This window comes from Mytilus edulis, chromosome 9 (assembly GCF_963676685.1).
Source record: "Mytilus edulis chromosome 9, xbMytEdul2.2, whole genome shotgun sequence".
NCBI classification, from domain to species: Eukaryota; Metazoa; Mollusca; class Bivalvia; order Mytilida; family Mytilidae; genus Mytilus; species Mytilus edulis.
Genome location: NC_092352.1, coordinates 22251746 through 22274724, shown reverse-complemented (window position 1 = coordinate 22274724; position 22979 = coordinate 22251746). Strand labels below are relative to the sequence as shown.

General features: G+C 30.7%; 1 protein-coding gene across 11 annotated transcripts in view; it reads right to left on the bottom strand.

Moving 5' to 3' along the window:
* LOC139487803 (glutamine-rich protein 2-like) overlaps positions 1-22979 on the bottom strand; it is a 46268-nt gene that overhangs the window by 16544 nt on the left and 6745 nt on the right. For 4 of the 11 annotated variants that reach the window (XM_071272906.1, XM_071272907.1, XM_071272904.1 and 1 more), the window contains exons 2-9: positions 22785-22868; positions 22208-22258; positions 21152-21322; positions 13603-13617; positions 7939-8085; positions 6691-6736; positions 5901-5977; positions 2415-3110 (exon numbers count right to left, since the gene is read on the bottom strand). In XM_071272906.1, coding sequence (XP_071129007.1) covers positions 2415-3110; positions 5901-5977; positions 6691-6736; positions 7939-8085; positions 13603-13617; positions 21152-21322; positions 22208-22258; positions 22785-22868 — 1287 coding nt within the window. The remainder of the gene's footprint in view (positions 1-2414; positions 3111-5900; positions 5978-6690; positions 6737-7938; positions 8086-13602; positions 13618-21151; positions 21323-22207; positions 22259-22784; positions 22869-22979) is intronic. The other 7 variants (XM_071272911.1, XM_071272909.1, XM_071272912.1 and 4 more) reach the window with 3 other exon arrangements.

Below are 22979 nucleotides of genomic sequence, written 5' to 3'. Positions count from 1 at the left end.
AAATTCCTTTAAGTAATCCCATAAAACATGTATCTGAAATGCATAACCAAGGAATGTAATTTGTTGCAAAAGTAAAATGACTGCATTGGTCAACATTAATGATATTCTAGGTTGATAGCATGTCTACCATAAAAGCTTAATAACTAAGTAAATATATTACATATAACCATCAACAAAAGCTAGCAATAAATCATAAGTGCAAAAATATGGTACATTCTTTTATCTACCTAGTATTACTGTGCTTATCCAGTGACCTTTGGGGTATCACAATAGCAATGGCTCAAACAGTTTACCAAATTGCAGTTAGATTTCTTCTCCAACTAACTGATCAACTGGTAAAATATTTTAGCAGATTGCTCAAGTGAAATGTTGTTAGTATGAAGTGAGTGCTGTAAAATCAAAAGTAATACTTACCATCCAGATCCAGTTAGTTGATATCTTTGTCATTTATTTCAAACACAAAAATGACTTACTATAATATGAGTCACTGAATAAGAAGGTCTAATTTTGACATGGAAACTTCTATCATAAATAGATTTTATAAATAAATAGTTGAAAACATTGTTTTGTAAGTCTATAATTAATAGCTTCGTTTTCCAACAACAAGTTAGTGCATAATTGTAATTCGGATTTTTTTTTCTAAAGCAATTACTTATCTGCTACCATTAAAGGGAAATAATTTACATTACTGAAAATCAGCAAAATGTTGTCACAATTTTTGTCTGACAAATATCAACTTTCCTCATTTAATTTGTTTGTAACATTACTTTTATGATTATTAAACTTTTATCCTCTGTTTTGAAAAGAAACAATGAAATTTATTTTTAAGATGATTAAAATTTTGAAAAAAATTGTAGGCAAAATCAGAAGCCAGGTATCATTGATTAATTTTTTAGTGTACAATAACTCAATAAAAATTATTTCCCTTTAATGCCAGCAGATCAGTAATTTGTATAGAAAATATTATACGAATCATAATTACACAATAACTTTGTCTTAGAAGACAAAGCTATAAAATATACATCTACAAAACAATGGTTTGAACTATTTATTTATAAAATCTATTTATGATAGAAGTTTCCATGTCAAAATTAGACCTTCTTATTCAGTGACTCATACTATAGTAAGTCATTTTTGTGTTTGAAACAATTGACAAAGATATCAACTAACTGGATCTGGAAAGTAAGTATTACTTTTGATTTTACAGCACTCACTTCATACTAACAACATTTCACTTGAGCAATCTGCTAAAACATTTTACCAGTTGATCAGTTAGTTGGAGAAGAAATCTAACTGCAATTTGGTAAACTGTTTTGGCCATTGCTATTGTGATACCCCAAAGGTCACTGGATAAGCACTGTAATAAAATTGAATACAAAATATTGAGCAGAACTAAATCATTTGTATTGCTTTGATTGTTATGATTTTTTTATCTTTTCTTTAATATTAAGTTTGAGAATCTCCACAAATTGAATAACTTTCAATGTTTGTTATAGCATAGGTAACAAAGTATACAAACTTTCATCGACCTGATTAAGTAAACTCAAGTAGATGTTTGTTACACCTTTAACAAGAATGTCTTAATTATGAATCATTATATAGGTTTTAATATGAATAAAGATGGTATTATAAATTAAATACTCTCCATTGAACATGGACAGGAGCAATGAATGATGAAGCAGTTTAATCTAGAGATGTAAGTATGTGGAGGTTAAAAATAGGTTATTAAACATGCAGGTAAAATAAAAGGTGAATCAAGGTGAAGCCAGGTAAAGCCAGGTAAAACAAGGTAAAGCCATACAATATGTACGCCCACCTCTGGTACTGTGTTTGGTCTAGAAGTCCTCATGTTACTATGGCGATCCAAAAGGAAGTTTACTTCTGATAATCGCCTTAGCACTGGAGGACTTTGAAAAAATACTGACTCCAAATCCTTATTGTAGCAATGTGGAATAATAGAAAAGAAATTAATACAAGACAGTATCTCACTGAGAAAATAAGACTAAATGCATACAGTATAAGGCGTTAATTAAGTTCTCAATAAATATATGTACATGCATATATAATGAAAATCACAAAATTTCAAATTTACACATTAACCCCATTCTTTTCAAAGCTTCAAAAATATGACAATTATTGAGTTTCAATGCATTAACTACATAAAACAAAAATCTGGAGGCTTCTGATGTACTGACTCGTCATACTAAAATTGTGGTCTATTATGAAATGCAAACATATAAAGTGTGATACTCAAAGTGAAGATTTTAACCAAATTCAACAATCTTTGGATCAGGAAAATGTGATTTAATAAAAATATATATATTTGAATTGAGAACTTAATTAGGCCCTGATGCTGTTGGTGTACTTCATTATGACCAAAGTATGTAATCTCAGATCAGCTGTTTCTTACTTACCATTTCACCCATTCCTGCTACTTTAGCTCTTAAAAGAGCAAACTCTACTCCCTTTGCCATTTTTTTTAACTCTTGATCAAGAGTGAATATCTTATCTCTCACATTGTGAAGCTGATCATTTAGAACATATGCTAATATCCTAAGTTTGGTGTTACTTATTACTATATCTCCTACTATAACAGTTGAACCTTCTGAGCTGTCACGATGGCCTGGATCCTTTGAAAATATATCCATCATATCTTGTTCAAAATCGCTTGGATCCTTTTCTTCAACTTTTACTTCACTTTTCTTTGTTATTACTAATACTGGTGTAATCTCTCGTTCACTTGTAATCTCTCGTTCACTTGAACTCTCTGACATTAAACCTTCTAATGGGTCAGGCCGATTCTCCATATCTGTCAGCCATGTTTTCAGATCAGAAACGTTATTCTGGTAGGCACTGTCACCCATAACCATATCCTGGAGCAGTTTTAATCTATCCTCTAAAGATTCAACCTTCGTCTTTAGGCTTTCCATTGCTATTGCTTGCATTTCTTTTTCGTGTTGTAACAAGAGCTGTTCAGTACTTGATGCCTCTTTTGCTTCTAGCCCAGAGTCATCGTTACTCTCCGCAAATGATACACGTCTTTTTTCTTTAAATTTTTTCGCTGCTCTTACAACAGCATACATTGTGTTAGCAACAGATTCTCCACCTAGCTAATTGTTAGAAAAGAAACGGAGAAGAAAGGAACAGAGGTTAGTATCAATAGAGTATAGTATGTTAATAGATGATAATATATTATCAAAGGATAGTATATTAACAAAGTATAGAGTGTTAAGAAATGATAGTATGTTCACAGAGGATAGTACATTAACAGAGGATAGAGTGTTAACAGAGGTTAGTATATAAGAGGATAATATATAACAGAGAATAGTATATTAACACAGGATAAATTAATAATAGATGATAGTATATCAACAGAGATTAGAATGGAGGTCTCTGTAGTACTTAGTATCAAATCAAAACATGATACTTCCATCAGACATATGAACAGTATTCTATTTTGTTTAAACCTAATACCTATAGAATCCAATCTGCTCAACAGATCTTGATTCTGATAAGGAAAATTAGTGCATTTATATGAGATACAGATTTAAGCATATAGAGTGGACATGTTTAAATGAATAAAGCTGGTATTATCTGTTCAGTGGCAACTATTACATGATATCAGGAGAATGAAGTAATGTATGATTAACTAGTTGAACAATAAAATCATGACAAAGCTTATCCTTTAATTATTTCTTAATTATTTCTTCATATTAGTAATAATAACAATTAGTTGTGGTTATATTGTATCTGATTACTAAATACATGTATACCAATAACAGTGAAAAAAGTATACTTCTAACTGAGGATACGAGACAGGAAGAAAACTAGAAGTAGAACAATCCTCATGAACAATACTCTATTCTGTGGATTCCTGGGATACCAATTTCATTGGTTTCATGGGTAATGTTGAACCATAAATTTAAAAGTTTAAAGTTCATATTTTCAATAGGCTTGTAATCAGACTTTGGCAAAACCAAGACATTCAATATCTAAGAAAATACAACTTTTCCTTAATCAACAGAAATTGGTTATTGGTACCCTTGTAAATAAATGAATCCACAGTTTACAATTGCATTCAAAGTTCATAAATATTTATTACTTCACAAATGCCTTTTTAAAATCCTATAATTGTTAAAATCAATAGCATCGTTCAAATTCAAACTTCTTAAAATTGGAGTTACTAAAACTTTTTATTTGTTGTCTCTATAGAGAAATATAGAATGCATTCTTATTTTTTGGAAACAGCAAATAAACAATTCACACAAGTTATCATTATATCACTATTGATTCTGACATATTTTAGTTACTTTGTCACATAATGTCAGACTTCATTGTCAAATATTTCAATAAAAAAATCATTATTAAATGCCACGAAAATATGAAAAGAAGTCGCTTACGATTCAATACTTTGAAGTTCTTACCGACAACATAAATGTTTCCATAGAATGATAGATTTACTCTTTAGATATATATTATGATATAATGTCCTCCTACTAAGGCCACATTTAAAAATATATTGGTTTGCCCAAACCCTAACCAAGGTTGAGACAGTGGGTAGGTAGGTAGGCATTTTTAAAATATTTTTTTTTAAAGAAATTGAAGTATCGGATGTTTATAAGTCTTCATGCCTATCTGATTAAAAAAAAACTTCTTCAAATCAGGACAATAAAAGAATTTGAGTTGGCAGCTTTTTTCTGGGTAGGTAGGGTTTGGGCAAACAAACCTATTCTTTTTTATGGCCTAATAGTTAATTTGAATTTATCCTTGACTAATGCATGAAGTAGATAAATGTTGGGGTTCAAATAATATAGGTAAATGGTCAAGCACCTTGTGATTTTGTTAACCCTTTTGCATTTTCAAAATTTGATAAAGAATGACACATACATACAGAATATTTCAATGACTTTTTAATGAATATATGATGGTATATGAACAGCAAAAAATTAAGGTGTGGCACACCCAATGTACTCCTGGCCTTGCAGTAATAAAAAAATTGAGTATGATTATTGTACTCCAATGGACCAGTTCAGATTTAATCCAATCAAAAAACTAGATTTGGTGTTTCAAGCACAAATTTTTGACCTTTGAGTGCTTAGAAAAGATTTATGACCAAAGGGTCTGACCTGCTATACTTGATAAGATTTTTGATATGTGGTGCTCAGTACTACACATTCACTACTATAAGTATGCTGGTCTATTGATGTATTGCAGTACCATGCTTCATAAGACATTACAGAAAACATATGAGATGTGGAAAGACAAGTACATCAGCCACTAATTAACCTATATACTCTTTTTTTTTTTAGTTAGTTTTGCAACTTTTTACCTAATTCTTTCTTTGAATTTTACAATTGAGTGCATGTAAAAACCTACTTATCGGTCAATAGAATGACCTACAACCAAATTCAAACAACAGAAACCAGCCAGAAATATATTTGTGGTTATGAAAAATTTCATAATAGACAGAAAGATGTGAGACCAGAATGTTAAAACAAAAGATCCCCGAAATAGAACAGATATTGATATCATTCCTATCTATGTTTATACCTCATTTGTGTTGATATCCTGAAATGATCCATTATATTATATTTTGCTATAAATGTGAAAATATCTATATACATCTTTTCATTTGTCATCTTCTTAATATATATATAAATATAAAGCTTTCTCTGTTGGCTATTTGTAAAAAGTTGATAATCTTAACAGGTGTTAGCTAGTATAAAGTGTTTAAGCAAATATAAACTAGCACATTTCTATATCAATTGCTTCAGTTAAAATGCATAAGCAAATGTTCATGCATAAACTATGTATATCTGTAAGCACTACTTTCTATTTTGACAACTTCTATTTTAAGTTAAACCAACAACAACTCATTCAAAACCAAATCTTCCTTTTACCTTTTCTCTTGCTGCTGCTAGAGCATCCACTTCCTGTTTTAATTGCTGAAGTTGTTCCAGAAGGTCTGATGAAACATCTGTAACAAACAAACAAAAACACATTTAATATATTGTATCTAACTGTAGTCTGCATGTAGAGTGGAACACAGCGAACACATTAAACACAACAGTTCTAAGGTTGAAGTTAAACGGGTATGAGAAAAAGGTACAGTAGTCTAATTCACTGCACCCCCCAAAAAACAAGAATTTCAAGATTTTTTTCCTATTTTTGACTTCAACTGGACCTGTAACTGGAAGTAGTTGTTTTATGCATATTTAAGTAATAAACCTGATCAGTAGTTATATGCTTGCAGTTTTACACTATTTTAGGAAGTTTTAGGCCTCTGAACTTCGTGTGTCAGACATTGAAGGGAACCCCACCTCTCTCTAAAAAAAAAAGGTTTTATCCAATTTCAATTTTTGAAGTTCATATTTGAGCTCTTTTAAACATTAAACCTGAAACATGACATATAATAAGATTGAGGTGACATGCATACACTTTGAAGTTAATGTCATAAAGTTGACCTCGAAAAATAAGGAGAGCCATTGGAACCAAATATTGGTATTTTGGGTAACATTCAAATATTACAGCCCTCCAATGGTAAGGGTTTTGTTTCTAATGACTTAAAAAATTGATATAAAAAAAAGACAACCAAAGATAATGTTCCTGTCATGAGACAGACACATGGTTATGTGTAGGAATAGACTATTTAATCTCCTTTATTAACATTATGTAATTGTTAAAACTTACTGAGGTTATCCAAAGCACCTTTGTCTAATTTGTTTTTCAATTCCTCCTGAAAATTAAAGCAAATATCAAGCAATCATAAACAAGAAACTACTATGGAATCTTTATTTGAACTTACTGTAGATATAGGATTAAGATCAGGATACAAGTCAAAGAGTAAAAAGAATCCTTATGCCAAATTTGTCTCTATTTTCAAGACACTTGTCAGCATAAAAAAAAACAACTTTGTTTTGATAATAACATTTACAACATGATCTACCATCATCAAAACGGTTCATGTACTCATGTACTCTTACAGAGACCAGAGAGAATTATATGACTACTTTACCCAGATGAGATACAAAACCTCCTTAACTGAATGCCACTGAATATATTGTTTATCTTTTTTTCCATCATGATTGATGATTGGAGGTAGTTGGTGCAGTATGTTGTGATGGCCAATAAAATCTGTATCTTTTTTGTTTATCAATACAAATGAAGAGTTATCTCTGTTTAGTTTGCCTCCTATTCTTAGGATGAATTTCCATGTTAAGTTAGTTTTTAGGTATAAGTGAATCTCACACCCAAAATTAGAACAGACCCCTAGATGTCTAATGGTTGTGTGTTGGATTGCTGACTGGCTGACATTAACTTACCAATCTCAATTAGCCAAATACCAACAAAAGTTTAAAATGATTATTACCAAGTGAATATGTTATAGGTATCTCAGTACCATTGTTATCTTATATAGATTTCTGTGAAGCACCTTTAAGCACCTGCCCTTGGTGACTCCTGCATATGAACAACAATACTATTTGCTCATATGCATCAGACACGAGGAAGTATTTAACTCGAGGTTTTTTTCTATAATGGATGTGATGCTGCTTCTGGTGCATGGTCAATAATCACTAAACATACAGGTTTTGATTTGTGACTACATGTATTATTAACTCAATTAATATTTTTTTTTGTCAAACATATTTCTATTTTTATTTTTGTTTATTGTCTATTGCAATTGTGTAATAAAAAAAATCAATGTACTGATTATGCTTGTAATGGGTCCACTATTGGAAATAAAATATATCTTATCTTATCTTATAGATGCAGAAAGCAATAGTTTCTAACTTACTTAAAGATCTGAAGACTGTTTGTAATCAGTTTGAATTCAATGTCAAGATTTGATATTTATGTCCAATTCAATGTCACATATAAATTATATTTAAGATTTAAGTCATCACTTGACATATGCAAATAAATGACAATTTATTGTACCTCTAAAATCTCCACTCGTTTGGTCAATGAATCATGACTCTCACTAAGTCTGCCTAGTTTTTCTAAGATTTCCAGCAGTGTTTCTGATGGGCCTGTGGATCCTGAGCTCATACGAGTACCTGGACGAGAGGATGCTGGTCTGGATGGCTGAAAAATCATAAATCAAAACATAGAGTTTATTCAATTTTTATTAGAGCTAATCAAGCTTTCTATAAGGTCCTGATAGCATCGATAAACACAATGTTTATCAGGAATTGATTCTGTTTTCAAGTGTTTAAAATGTCAGTTAAATCAATGTGAAGTAAATAAGAATGAAAAGTTCATGGATTTTACATGATATCAACATGGAGAACCTTAGACTTCCTGTCTGAAGCAGACTGTTTAGCCAAGAAGGGTGACATTTCTGACTACTTTATATGCAAATATCAATTCAAAAACTGTACAGGATTGATATCTGCCCAAGACAATAACTAAAAAAATATGTATTTCTGAGCTATGTTCATATAAAGACTTTAAAGCTTCTTGGAAGAATCAAAGTTTGCTGAAAAATCCATTTGCTGGAAATGATTCTAAAATTCAAGGGCTAACGTTTTTCAATTAGTCATCAAAATTCACATTTAATTTACCCTCTCTTGGAACTATGTAACAGTTTAAGTGCATAAATGTTTATTGCCAACAATTATATTCAGGAATGCATGTTTCTTTTTATAAAATTATCATAAGTAGCTTGAAGTGTTTATAACAACTGCAATAAAAAAGTTCTGCAGGTGGGTTATGCATTCACGTCATTCATAAATGGAGATATTCACATGCACATATTAAATTACACAGGAGATCATGTTTCAATCATATAGTTAATCTTTTATCTAACAATCATACAACAGACTAACTTTCAATTACTCACACCATAGAGAATCAATTCAAGTCAATTGAAAACCTATAGTGTTCAATATTGGCAGATTTTACAAGTGATCTTAAAATATAATTGTGTATTATAATTCTAAGGGCCAATAATGAATAGCTTATAAGTAAATGGGCTTTCTATTCTTGTGAAGAAAATCACACAAATGAAACTTTACAGATTAAAATAAAAAAAATAAAAATATTGACACACAGAAATGCCTAACTTACATTTTTGAATAATATGTTCAAAGGATTTGAGATAATGTTACTATATTTAATAAAATTATATAACAAAATCCGCCCATATACATTAAATCAGCATGTGTAATATACTGATGATGTTGCCCTGCTGATGTAACTTATTTATGAAACAACTTTTTAGTCTATTGACTTATACAGAATAGCCGTTATTATATAACTTGGCAATATATAGAAGACATTCTACTTTGAAACCCATATTTTAATGTAACTATTCGTAACTTAAGGTATTTCCATATATATTAACTGCTTAATGCAAACTCAGTTATAGTAATTACTTTAGGAAGTTTATATATTGAGAGGGGGTAGGAGGGGTTCTGATCCCGAAATCCGAGGCTTAAAAACACCAGATCCCGAAATCCCGGGCTTAAAAACACGAAATCCTGAGGTCACGAAATTCGAAAAAAGAATTCCCGGAACCTGAAAGGATCAATCCCAAAATCCCAAGCTTAAAAACACCTGATCCCAGAGTCCCGATAAAGGTCCTATCCCCCCTCTATATTCAGATGTATGTAAATTTAATGGAGTTGATTGCTTATTCCATATTCTTAAGATAAAGGAAACATGATACTAAATTTATGGGGAATTATAACTTGGCAAGACTTGCACTATATAAAGTTATTGTACCCTTAATATTGTTACATCAAGTTCATAAATTGCCCTAATATATGTGTTATTTATTTGACGCCTAGCATTAACCAGAGATTTAATTAGAACTGTAAATTTTTTTATCGTTATGATGTAATCGATTCTGTGACAATATATTTCGTTTATTCATTATATCACTATTGTATGACTATTTTATAGTTATGCTTGAATTGATTCCTGTGTTAATTACACCTTCTGGAGGGATCCTGTCATTATAAACTTCTTGGATCATCTATTGATAGCTTAAAATCATTTTCTGAACTTTTTGCACCAATAAGACTTTTCAAATTTATGTCCATTTTTATACAATAACAAACAATAACAACTATGTACATTGTTAGAAGGAGTGACAATTTTATGAGCTCTAAATTAATGAATAAGAAAGAAAAGTTCTCTTTACCCCAAAACTGTACTGTCACAAGAAGTTTTCTACTATACTCTTATTAAACTCTTAAGCAACCTTCTCTTTCATGATAACCCAAGTGAGGATTATTTTTTAGGGTTTCTTAACAATATGACAGTCAATACTTTACTCTGAACTCCCTCAGTGAACACCTTTGCAATAAAAGTATCTTTTTCACCTTGAATTGACTTTTCAAAACTCTATTTCATTACTGTAAGGGTATTACATAGCATTAGGCCATTTAGAAAGGGTATTTTAACCCAAAGAACATCCCCTGAATCTTATATAAAGCTTTTAAGAAGTTAGCTAACACCGCCGCCGTATCACTATCCCTATGTCGAGCTTTCTGCAACAAAAGTTGCAGGCTCGACAAAAACCTTATTTACTAAAAAGGTTTCTATATAAACCTAACAGCATTTAAAGTAAGCAAACCCTGGACAGCTTCGAGTCAGAAGAATGTGTGTTGGCAAATTATCTACCAAAAGATTATTTCCAATAAAGGAAGCATAGTAAAATTCAATCTCATATTGAGGGCCAAATTCTAGTAGAAACCTAGTCTGTGATAAAAATGTATAAATGCTATACATTAATTAAATAACTTATATGGGACACAGTGTACCAAATATTGTTATTTAATCTTGAGGAAAATAAATGTAAAAATTATTGTTTTTGAAAAAGCATGTGGTAAAGTTTAGTAAGTACAAACAAGGATTTCATACAATATTTCAAACTTTCCCTTTGATGTACAAAAAAATGTTCACTTAAAGTAACAATATAATTAGCTAGTTTTATTATATAAGCTTATTCAAATGTGTACACTAAGTGAAATATTTGCATGTTTTTTACATCAGTGTGAAATTTTTATTCTATTACAAAAGTTTATTGTGGAATTAAATTCTAATTTCATGGTTTTATTGTACTTTTATCTTAAAAATAACACAGACACAACATAATTGAAAGTTCTTAAATGTGTCACCACATTGTGTTTTATACAATATCTTGTTTATGATTACAATGCGTAAGGTAATGTTGCAATTCAATTTAGAAATAATAAAATGGAAATATTGTGGAAATATTATTTGAATTGTTCAATAATAAACTGTATAATTTAACATTCACACCTTAAATTCCTATAGTATTGTCAAACTTAGTTTTGTAAATGGAAAAAGATTGACTTAGTTACGTAATTTGAAATGTTGAATATATATTTGATATTTGTTGTTTTGAAATTACTTTTTCCATAAAAAAATCAATGTTATTTTGCCTTGTGCACGCCATATTGTATGGAAACTGGATAGTTCAACATTCCCACAGAAAAAAAATTGAAACTCAACCAATTAAAGCTGAGAAAAATAAACTTACCAAATAAAAACGATTGTTGGCAAAGTTGAAGACCCCAAATAAATGAACTTTGCAGCAAATCCCCATTAAAAATAATTTGATGGACTTTCATACATTGTGTGAATGCATATTTAAGCTTGATATACTGATCTTATAAAAAGTAACAGGACCAGGTTATTAAATGGTTAGAAAATGGTCTTCCTACACATGTCATTAGGAGATGTGGTATGATTGCCAATGAGACAACTATCCACCAAAGTTAAAATGAAGTGGATGTAAGAAATTATAGGCAACCCTATGGATTTCAACAATAACGGTTGGCTTAAATGGGGAATAGGTTTCAGCCCTGTCTTCTATGCATGTACATGAAAAAGATTGAAGTAAACAGTCTCAGACAAAATTGAAAAAAAGATTATTGTTAAAAAAATTTCCATAAAAAGAGTTTTAAACAAAATAAATGGAACAAAAAATCCCCTAAATTGATATTCTTAAGACTTTGGTCTATATTTTAAACATTATGTAATCCCTCAACAAGGTGATCGAAGTTTGTACAAAAAATAGTTCTAAACCGGTGAAAAAATTTCATCGATTCAATTGGGATTCTATAATCTTTTCAACAATTGGGAAAACAAATTGTCAGTCCTATGAATATATCCTGTATGGGACATACTTGTAAGTAGGTATGTAGTCCTATCAGAGAAAATATATGTAACTTTTCCTGTCTGAACTTTTTGTATATTACTATACAGTATGGATTTTTCTCATTGTTGAAGGCCTGTAATTTCTTACATCTATCTGAACTCTGGTGGATAGTTGTCTCATTGACATCAATCCACATCTCTTTATTTGTATAATAAGATTGTGCATCATTTCATAACTATACTGGTCAGAACAGAAAGGTAAACTGTTAATATAATACAAGGTATAAACGTCCATATTTCAGGGAATAGTAATAGAGAAAATCAAAAGGAGCCCATGCTCTTTTAGTTATTTTAAGACTAAACAAACATTTGAGGAATTTTTTTATAGCAAACTTCTTTAATGAAAGACTCTTAGAAAAGTTTATTCTTTTTTGCATGTAACAAGTTCCTTAACTGTCAAAATGGTCACTTGGTTCTGTAATAATCTCTGTCTAAAGATACTGGAATGTGCAATGTTATACCATAAATATTATTACACATTTTACAAAGTACAGAGAACAGATCACAAAAGACTGTATTAAAATTTCATACAAACATATTTTTACATAACAACCATGAAAACTACATAAACTCTTCACAAAACAAATAATCTTTCTGGTTTGGTTAGTGAGCAATATACAGCTATGACAAAATTAAAAACATAGACAAAAACATCATTGGGATGTTTCAGCTCACATCAGTCTTCACTACAGAACAAACTTTGTAAAACTTCACGTAAAAATCAGCCTTCTATATTTTATGTTATATACATTTATACATTTGTATAGCCAATCTCCAATTTTGGAGAGGTGATAGAAAGCAAGTGAATCCATTCAATATAAGTTTTTTTTCTGACATAACTTAGTTTGCTGTGCTAGTTGTTTATGGATTAGTTTGTGTGAATGCTTATATTTTGTGCATCCCTCGGAACATGCCATACATTTGTTGCATACCATTGTATATAATTCGCCTATTCAGAATCTAATGCATTCTGGGTAATATTTTCAAAAATGTACACCGAAACATTGTGATTGGTTTAAATCGTTCTAAACAATGGAAATTCAACCAATGATGTAACGTTATTATCATTTTGGTGTAGAAACAATGAGATTACCCATAGTCCTTTAGATTTTGAAAAGACGAATTACCATCACCATACTCCTAAGTACTGTGGAATTCCAACTTACTCATAATATAGTTTGAAATAAATATTGACTTTTCGTGACATTATCCTGCCGAAAAAGGTATTTTTCTGCTTGTGTTTCTAAATATAGGTTACAATTAATGATGCAGAAATATTGAGTACATATATCCCTTAATGACAAACTCATCTGATAGATTCTAAACAAATAATCATCTTGATAGCAACAGAAAGCCATAGAAACAAAGTCACTCATGCAAAGACGGTGTCTGACCATGCGTTGTACAAACCTTAAATTGTCGTTTCTGTGGAAAAAAGTCATGTTGAAATTACATCAATTAGAATCGCTAACTAGACATTTAAAAATATTTTAACCAATTAATATGATATACTGATACACCTGACAAATAGTCATAAATATAACATATTGAAAACATTAATTTAGAACAAACTTTTTAATTTTGATATATTTATTATAGAAAACCATTTAAACTTTTGGTCTACTTTTAATATAAAAATGTCATACATCTTATATAATGAAATATAATTTCTGTATTTTACTTGTACTCTTATCTAAGTAATTATAACTTTTATGCTGATAAAGATTACGTCCAAGAAAAGTTGTGACATTGACGTCAGAATTGGTGGGTGAAACTTTCGGTTGAAAAACAAATATTAAAATATTTTACAGACAGAAAGCATTTAAAAACTAAGAAATAAGCTAATTATCAAAACTTGTTTGGGTTTGGTCAAATATGTGAATGATGAATTGATTATTTCATAAATTTAAACATCAGTGCAAAAGTATTCCTCGCCTGTAAAAGGTAAAAAATTGGAAATATTTTCTGTTTGTCCAAGACTTGGGAGTATAAAAGCAAATGTTAAGCTAATTTTTTTGTAGTGTTTAACAAGTTAAAAGAACCTTATTTAGGGTCAGGTGTTTAATTTTCAATTCAAGGTGTGTTTTACTTTCATTTTCTTTCACTTTCAGCTTTACCTACTGTTTGTCAAACACAAATATAAACTAATAGCTGACCCTTACTGAACTGGGTAACCATGAGTGGTCTATGTCTGTGAGACATGAATAACACTATAATATTTATTAAAAAAAACCCTTTGGACAAAATTGCTTAAATATCAGTATACAGTGTTTAAAAGCATGAACACTTAAAAATGGTAGTATATCATTGATATTTGCCACTGGACATTGAACAAACAAAAGTCAACCAATCATTGATATTTGCCACTGGACATTGAACAAACAAAAGTCAAGCAATCATTGATATATTGCAGTGAGTTTTTGAGAAAAAGACATAATTTTGGTGATTCTTGTTACCTTTTAGGTATTATTAAATGTAAAGCTTTCTTAAACACAAGGTAAATCTAGCTGTTAATTACTGTGTCTTTTTGGTCTCTTGTGAAGAGATTCCTCATTGACAATCATACCACATCTTCTTTGATGATCATTGTATAATCTAAACAGTATTGTATTTTAAGAGGAATCTGGTGTTGAATAGTCATTAATACAGTACCATTAACTCATTAAAAAACAGACCTAAATGCAAAATGTTATAGCAAAGGAGAGCCCAAGATAAATCTATTGAACAACACAGAGGTTTGGGTCTGTCTTTAAGCTAGTCTTCTTTAAAATGTAAACACAAAAGGGACTCAAAGAAGTCATCAAATTTAGCTTGTGTGAATAAATTAAATTACATGTATATGATATAGATATAATATTTGATTTAGTAATACTTCTTTATTCTTTGACAAAGAGAATAACAGCTCTTTTCATTTTGGGAAATGCCTTTACAACCACGACATTGATGAAAACATTCTTATTATTACAATGAAAAGTTTCATTTTGAAAGTTAAACACAATGAACGAATATCTCAACAGAAAAATATGTGTCATATATTCTCAAAAAATAATAACCAAGGATCTCAATAGTCAATATATCAATTATATTCAGACAATCATATCTGTACCAAAACAACTTTGTTGGCAACCGAAAGATTTCAAACACAAATCATAACTGTATAGATTGTTAACCTTGTCAAATGTTTAATCTGTGAAAAAAACTTTTAATAAAATTAAAAATTTAAACAGCCATCCGAACAACGTGGATTTTATTACAATACAAAGCCTTTTAAAATTTTCCCTAAGTCACATAATATAATGCATGTTTAGTCCATTTAATTGGTAAGTTTAGCCACTTCTTAAAGGCGAGGTGACAAGGGGAAATTTTATCAAAGATTAAACTTAAACATGCAATTTTAAATTCACAAATATAAAGCATCACCTGCCTTAAACTTGTCCTGCATACAAAATCATAGGTTGCACCTTGATTATAATTATTTGCACCAAATCATGTAAAAAGAGACTTCTTTAATCCCCTAGGTGACAGCACACAGATTTAACATCATGTGTTTATATAGACATTAATCCAATTTAAGGTCTGACTTATATATTAGGCTATTAAGTTTAGGGAGTATCCATATAATTGACATAAGGTTCACATCAATATAATATAAACAGTATTGATAGTGTTTATTTTACCTCAATCTAATACTGAAAGCCTATTTTCATTTTCTCAACTTTGTGACTTTAACATATTTTCTATTTAATAACAACAGCACCGCTATAAATCATCTCCTCAAAGTGATTTTAAATTTTACTTACGGCAAGACTATCACCTTATATTACGAAATTAAAGTTTTCAATTTTCAATTATCTCAAAGGAAGGGTTTAAAACAAGCTCTCTTTTGATACTTTAAAACCAAAATTTAAATTTATAACATAGAAAATGTCATCTGTTTAAAAACACAACCTTGATATAGTATATCGTTCAAGTAGTTTAACAATTGATATCTTGTTTGTTTTGTATATTTCACTCCTATTCAAACAGTTATGGCTAACATATTCATTTTTCATTTCAATAATTATTTTTTTTCAAATTACAAATTAAAAAAATATTTGATGAGATTACAAATGTTCTCATAATTTAAAATTATTTGGTCTGAGAAAGCAGCCGTTTAATCTGGATCAAAGGTTCTTGAATACACTTATGGCCATTCTTTAACAAATAAAATGTGAATGTATTTGAAAACATATTACTCATACATCTCACCAATGAAGTACATTCTAACAACTGAGCCATAATTTTCTGGACTTTTTCCAATGTCTGCCTGACTTATAAGTAACTGCATTATTGTAGCTAGGTTAGATATCATATTAACATATATTACTATCATTTCTTGATCTAAATAGAAATTTATCTGCATGCATGATGCTCAACAAAAAAATCGTTGAAAAACGAACCACCTGTTTATAATGAAATTCAACCAGAGTCACTCAAGTGTAAAATGTAGGTCAAAAAGATTCATCATATATTGATAAAATATGGTCAATATTTAAATAATGTAGTGACAAAATATTCACACAGCAATAAAGATATAAAAAAAATCTGAGATATGAAATAAATCAACAAGCTTGCCAAAAAATGTGATATGCATGCAGTAAAGGGTGCTCACATTTATACCTATTCATAATTTGTAGGAAAAAACCAGTTATCATGAATTCTAGCATAGACTTTCACTAAAAGAATGTAAACTTCTAGACAACTTAACTTTTTCGACATGTATTACACAAGATAGAATAGAGCCAGTTTCACCTTGAAGTTACTTTGTCTTCATCAATCAATATGATGTTGAGCATAAACCTTGTAATGAACAAAATTCTACGGTACCATAAGGTTATCGGTTTGTTCTACAATGATAAAGTTTTACCAATCCCAGAACCTTATTCAATAGTTATTGCCATTTATTGAGTAATGGTTAGCTAGTTCGACAAAATGCTATATAAAAACGAATTACAAAACATGTTCACAAATAGCCTCCAGTCTTCCAACTAAGCCCTTCAGAGTGAAAATTTCATATCTTCTCTCAATTATAAAATGGTTAAGTAGAGATATAAATATGTCATCCACTACTGATTAGGGGACAGATGATATTACATTAATCAGATGTTTAAAACACAAGAGTGCACACACTGAAATGTCTCGCCTTCTTTACTAATCATTGATATTATGTTGATAGTCCTAAGTATAAAGCTTTATTACAACTGTCACATAAACTTAACATTAACCAAGTAGCTAAACAAAGACCAATGAACCATGAAAATGAGGTCAAGGTCAGATGAACCATGCCAGGCAGACATGTACAGCTAACAAAGCTTCCATACAACAAATATAGTTGACCTATTACTTATTATAGTTTAAGAAAAATAGACCAAAACACAAAAACTTAACACTGTGCAATGAACCGTGCAATTGAGGTCATGGTCAAATAAATCTGCGGGACTGACATATAGATCATAATATATTTCCATACACCAAATATAGCTGACCTTTGGCATATAAAATTACATAAAAAGACCAAAACTTAAAAACTTAACTTTGACCACTGAACCATGAAAATGAGGTCAAGGTCAGATGACATCTGCCCGCTAGACATGTACACCTTACAATCATTCCATACAACAAATATAGTAGACCTATTGCATAAAGTATGAGAAAAACAGACCAAAACACAAAAACTTAACTATAACCACTGAACCATGAAAATGAGGTCAAGGTCAGATGACACCTGCCAGTTGGACATGTACACCTTCCAGTCCTTCCATACACCAAATATACTAGCCCTATTGCTTATAGTATCTGAGATATGGACTTGACCACCAAAACTTAACCTTGTTCACTGATCCATGAAATGAGGTCAAGGTCAAGTGAAAACTGTCTGACGGGCATGAGGACCTTGCAAGGTACGCACATACCAAATATAGTTATCCTATTACTTATAATAAGAGAGAATTCAACATTACAAAAATTCTGAACTTTTTTTTCAAGTGGTCACTGAACCATGAAAATGAGGTCAAGGACATTGGACAAGTGACTGACGGAAACTTCGTAACATGAGGCATCTATATACAAAGTATGAAGCATCCAGGTCTTTCACCTTCTAAAATATAAACCTTTTAAGAAGTTAGCTAACGCCGCCGCCATAGCCGCCGCCGCCGTAGCCGCCGCCGTAGCCGCCGCCGGATCACTATCCCTATGTCTAGCTTTCTGCAACAAAAGTTGCAGGCTCGACAAAAAACTGAGTGTGTAAATTTTTGATAAACCCTCAAGTTAACAAATTAAAAAAGTAAAAAGTAAATATTCTAATTTAGTTTTACATCTACAGATTACCTCATCAGAAGCACGAGTTTTGAATAATGTATTATTTTTCATAGTTTTATATGTTTTATTTAAGCTTTGAATCTTTAATATGGTAATTCTCGGTAAATTTCAACAGCTTAATTAAGTTCATTACATATACATTAATTTGTTGTCACTAAAATACTATGAGAGCTCAACCACACTCTCTTATTGCATATATTGATAGATTGTCAAAAGATGTTAAGAAGAAGAAAAAAAGAAAAGAATATAAGAAGAACAATTAGGTCTTTTCTCATCTAGGGGATAGATCCCATTGATACTAAATGATACCTCAATATTTTTTTGGTAGGGGTGTGCCATTCTGGCCTAAAAAATGTACCAATTTTAATATACATGTAAAATAATGTTCAGCACTTATAGTCAGGAGCAGATCCAGAACGTTTTGTAAAGAGGGGGCTGACTGACCTAATAGGGGGCCGCTCTAGTCATCAGTGATTCCCTAAATAATCAACCAAATTTTTCACATGAAAAAAGGGGGAGGCATTTTGAACTTATTTTGAAGGTGAACTTTCATATTAATTCATATATTAGTTTAATTTAGTATAATAACATTGACTATTTATAATTTAAGATTCTGAATAGCATATTCATATATGAAATGAAGATCATACATACCCCAAATCAATGTATATAGTTATCAAACATGAATGCATTTTTATATGGTATGTTATAAAAAGGAGGGTCATTTTTATATAAAACCTCTCAAAAAAGGGGAGGCAGTACTGTGTATTTACTATTAATCCATTAATGCAACAATTACCAATTGTGGATCATGATAAAATAACATGTGCTTCCTGTCATCTAACAAATTTTAATTGGAGTGACAGTTTAATTTGAAATTATGGTGTTTTTTTAAGTGGTGCAGATGATAAGCCCAACATCATTTTGATGTGATTTCTCGGGCTTAGTTGCAAGACTGCCTCTACCCTATTATACATATATGTGCATCCATTTACCAGTTATATGTTATACTAACCATTTTTATTTGCTTTAAAATAAAGATGAAAATAACATCATTGCAGTGTTCTATAACAATGCAGATCCCACCCCTAACTGAAGTAACATAAAATTATTAAAAAAAAATTTCACAGAACTACATTCCATATCTAGCCTCAAAACCAATAACAAATCATTGTGGGATAGAGATCCCTAATAAAATGTGAATTCTAATCTTTATATGATCTACGATATACTGACTAAAACAACAGAAATGAAATTACACTTGTTCAGATGTCATGAACATAAAACTATTTATATTGTCTCTCCTATGTTTACAAACAATAATGTCTTCTTATCAAAATGTAAACAAGATTTGTATCCAATATCTAATGATGAAAGCTATTCTGTGTATTGTCTTACAAACAAAAATAAACAAACAATCAAATTTCTCTGTTTACAAATGTCAAGAGAAATATTTTAAATCACATTCACAAATCACTTTCTGATTCATACATGGATGAGATGTAATGATATATTTTAACAGTATATGTGTATGTAAAATTAATCAATTGAATACAGTGTTTAAAACTTTTTCTGATGATTTTATGTTTGGTTTGTTGTGTTTGACCATCCTCATAACTAATAGTTAAAAAAAGTAAACATTGTGGGTTGTTATGATTGTTTGTCCTCAAGTTCAAACGACATTAAAAGTGCACTGTTATGAAAGTCTTTTATTTTACTGACATTTTGTAATTTTCCTCTGTGTTGTACTCTGTTTGAATTATATGTTTTTGTGGTAATTGGTACTCTAAAAACTATGACAAACAAACAGAAAGACACACCATGCAAAATTTACTTCAGTCCAATAAAACATTTGAAAGTGTCAATCCATGCATAATTCTATATAAAAAAAGAGAGGTGAAAACAAAACAGGAAACCAGTGTGTATACCTTGGTAACCTCACTACTGTATGGTTTTGTTTGATCATTGTAGTGGACAACCTTGGGAAGGTCATCATGGTCTAACCCTTTCAATTGTCTAGACTGATCAGTGGAGTCTGAATGATTGAACTGACTATTGCTTTGTGAAGCAGGTTGATTATTGTAGTGTTCACCTTTCATCTTATCATTATTAGGTGAACGCTGATAACCAATGTGTGAACCACGTGACTGACTTCTATAATGTGAATCCTTGGACTGATTATGGTGTGAATCTTCACACTGATTACTATAATGTGAATCCATAGCACGATTACAGTTGTCAGTGTGTAAATCATGATGGTCTGAATCCTTCATCTGATTCCATTGTATTGATTTGTTTTTATTATCAGAATCAACACTTGCAGACCTCATCTAAAATCAGTAGTTTCAAAATTGGAATTAACTGATAAATAAAGCACTGAATAAGTATGAGAAATGACTTACAATAAACCCTCAATATAATTTTCAATTTAAATCTAAGCATGCCATGGGAACAGAAGATCTTTGCTCATTTTTATCACTTTAACTAATTAAAGAAAAATTGAGAGGGGGGGGGGGGGGAGGTAACACTAATGATAAACCCTTACAAGGAAGCAGAGTCTGTGACAGATTATACTATAGCTATGGTCAGGGGAAATACTTACTGCTTCTGTTTGACTAGACATTTCTATAACAACTCGTTCTGATGGTGGCTGCTGCATGTTTTCCCAGTCTTTTTTAATACCACTAAGAGCATCCTCTAATCCTGCCCAAGTTACAAACTGAGCAAAGTCGTCAGGCGAAGGCAATAAGTTAAATCGGTCATTCATATCATTCTATAAGATAAAATATTAATAAAGAGTTTAAGTGAATTTGAAATCTCATAACAAGATCAAGAGAAATATCTACAAACAACAAGTTTTCACTCTTTTGAAAAACCATTATAATTCTATTTATATTCCTGACATACATGTAAATCCAAGATAGAAACTGTATCTTCTTTTTATACTGTTATTAGTTTTCATTTTTATCTTTTTTTCAAAACACTTATTCATGGATATTCAATTGTGAGGAAGTTGTGATTTATCAATCTTTTAAGCTTAAAATCTAGACAAAAACATTGTTTTAAAAAGTTGTTTGCAACCATATTGCAGCAATGGCAATTTCAGCAGTCCATCCACACTACATGCATGTTGTCACAAAGGAAACAATCCATAACAATCCATAATAAATTAAAATAATATCTAACAAGTGAAACTGCAAGCTACTGCTCACTGATGATACCCCTGCCGCAAGTGGATAATATTAATAGTGTAAAAATATGCAAGTGTTCGGTAAACAGGAAGTTGTCGAGTGATGAATCTGAAAACGCATCACACGTTATAGCTGACTTATATAAATCCTGAAACCAAATTTCAGAAATCCTTGTATTGTAGTTCCTGAGAAAAATGTGACGAAAATTTTCAACTTGGCTATCATGTGTAAAATCATACAAGTGTTGGTAAACAGGAAGTTGTCAAGTGATCAATCTGAAAACGCATCACATGGTATAGCTGACTTATATAAACCCTGAAACCAAATTTCAGAAATCCTTGTATTGTAGTTCCTGAGAAAAATGCGACGAAAAATATTCATGGGACGGACTGACTGACAGAGGTAAAACAGTATACCCCCCCCTTTTTTAAAGCGGGGGTATAAATATTAATGTTACAGTTTCTTACCATTTTGGATTCCAAATCTTTTAATCTATTCAACAAATCATCAATGTTCAACTGAAATATAAGTTGGGAATATATTATATGAGAAAGGACAGGAAATCATAACTTTGTAAAAGCAACTTTAAACATTTATACTAATAATGTACTCTAAGCACTACAATCATTTAGAGTTACTGAATACCAGATACCAGTTTATTTCTTATGACACTCATGATTGTACCATAATCAGCCTAAATTCCTGAATAACATTTTTAGCATGGTCCTTCTCACGTCCACTCATTGTATTAATTCCCTTTGAATTATTAAGTAACAGATCTCAGTATTTTAACTTCTATTTGTACTATTTTCATGAGACAAAATACTCATGTAACACAAATTTCAATCTGGTTCTACGTATTATCCTTAACCTTAGAATATACAAGTCACATAGAAATTAGTAGGGTTCCAATATTACTCGATCAGTCCATGTACAGTACTTTATCCGACTTTTGTCAGCATCTCCTGGTTCTGATTTCCCTCACTCCCTGACCTTTATCCTTAAGACTTTACTAAGTTTCTTTGGAATTCTAATTTTACTCACCCCTTTTACTTTATCCATAAGATTTTTGTTAGCATCTTTCAATGACTGCATTTCCTTCATCATATCTTCTATCATTGACATACACTGTAAATAAAACAAAAAATGTTCAAAATATATTCACTGCTGCAAACTGGCTAGATACCATACATTAGGTTCTTTGCACAGTTTAGGCCTTAAATGGGACAGTTATATGTG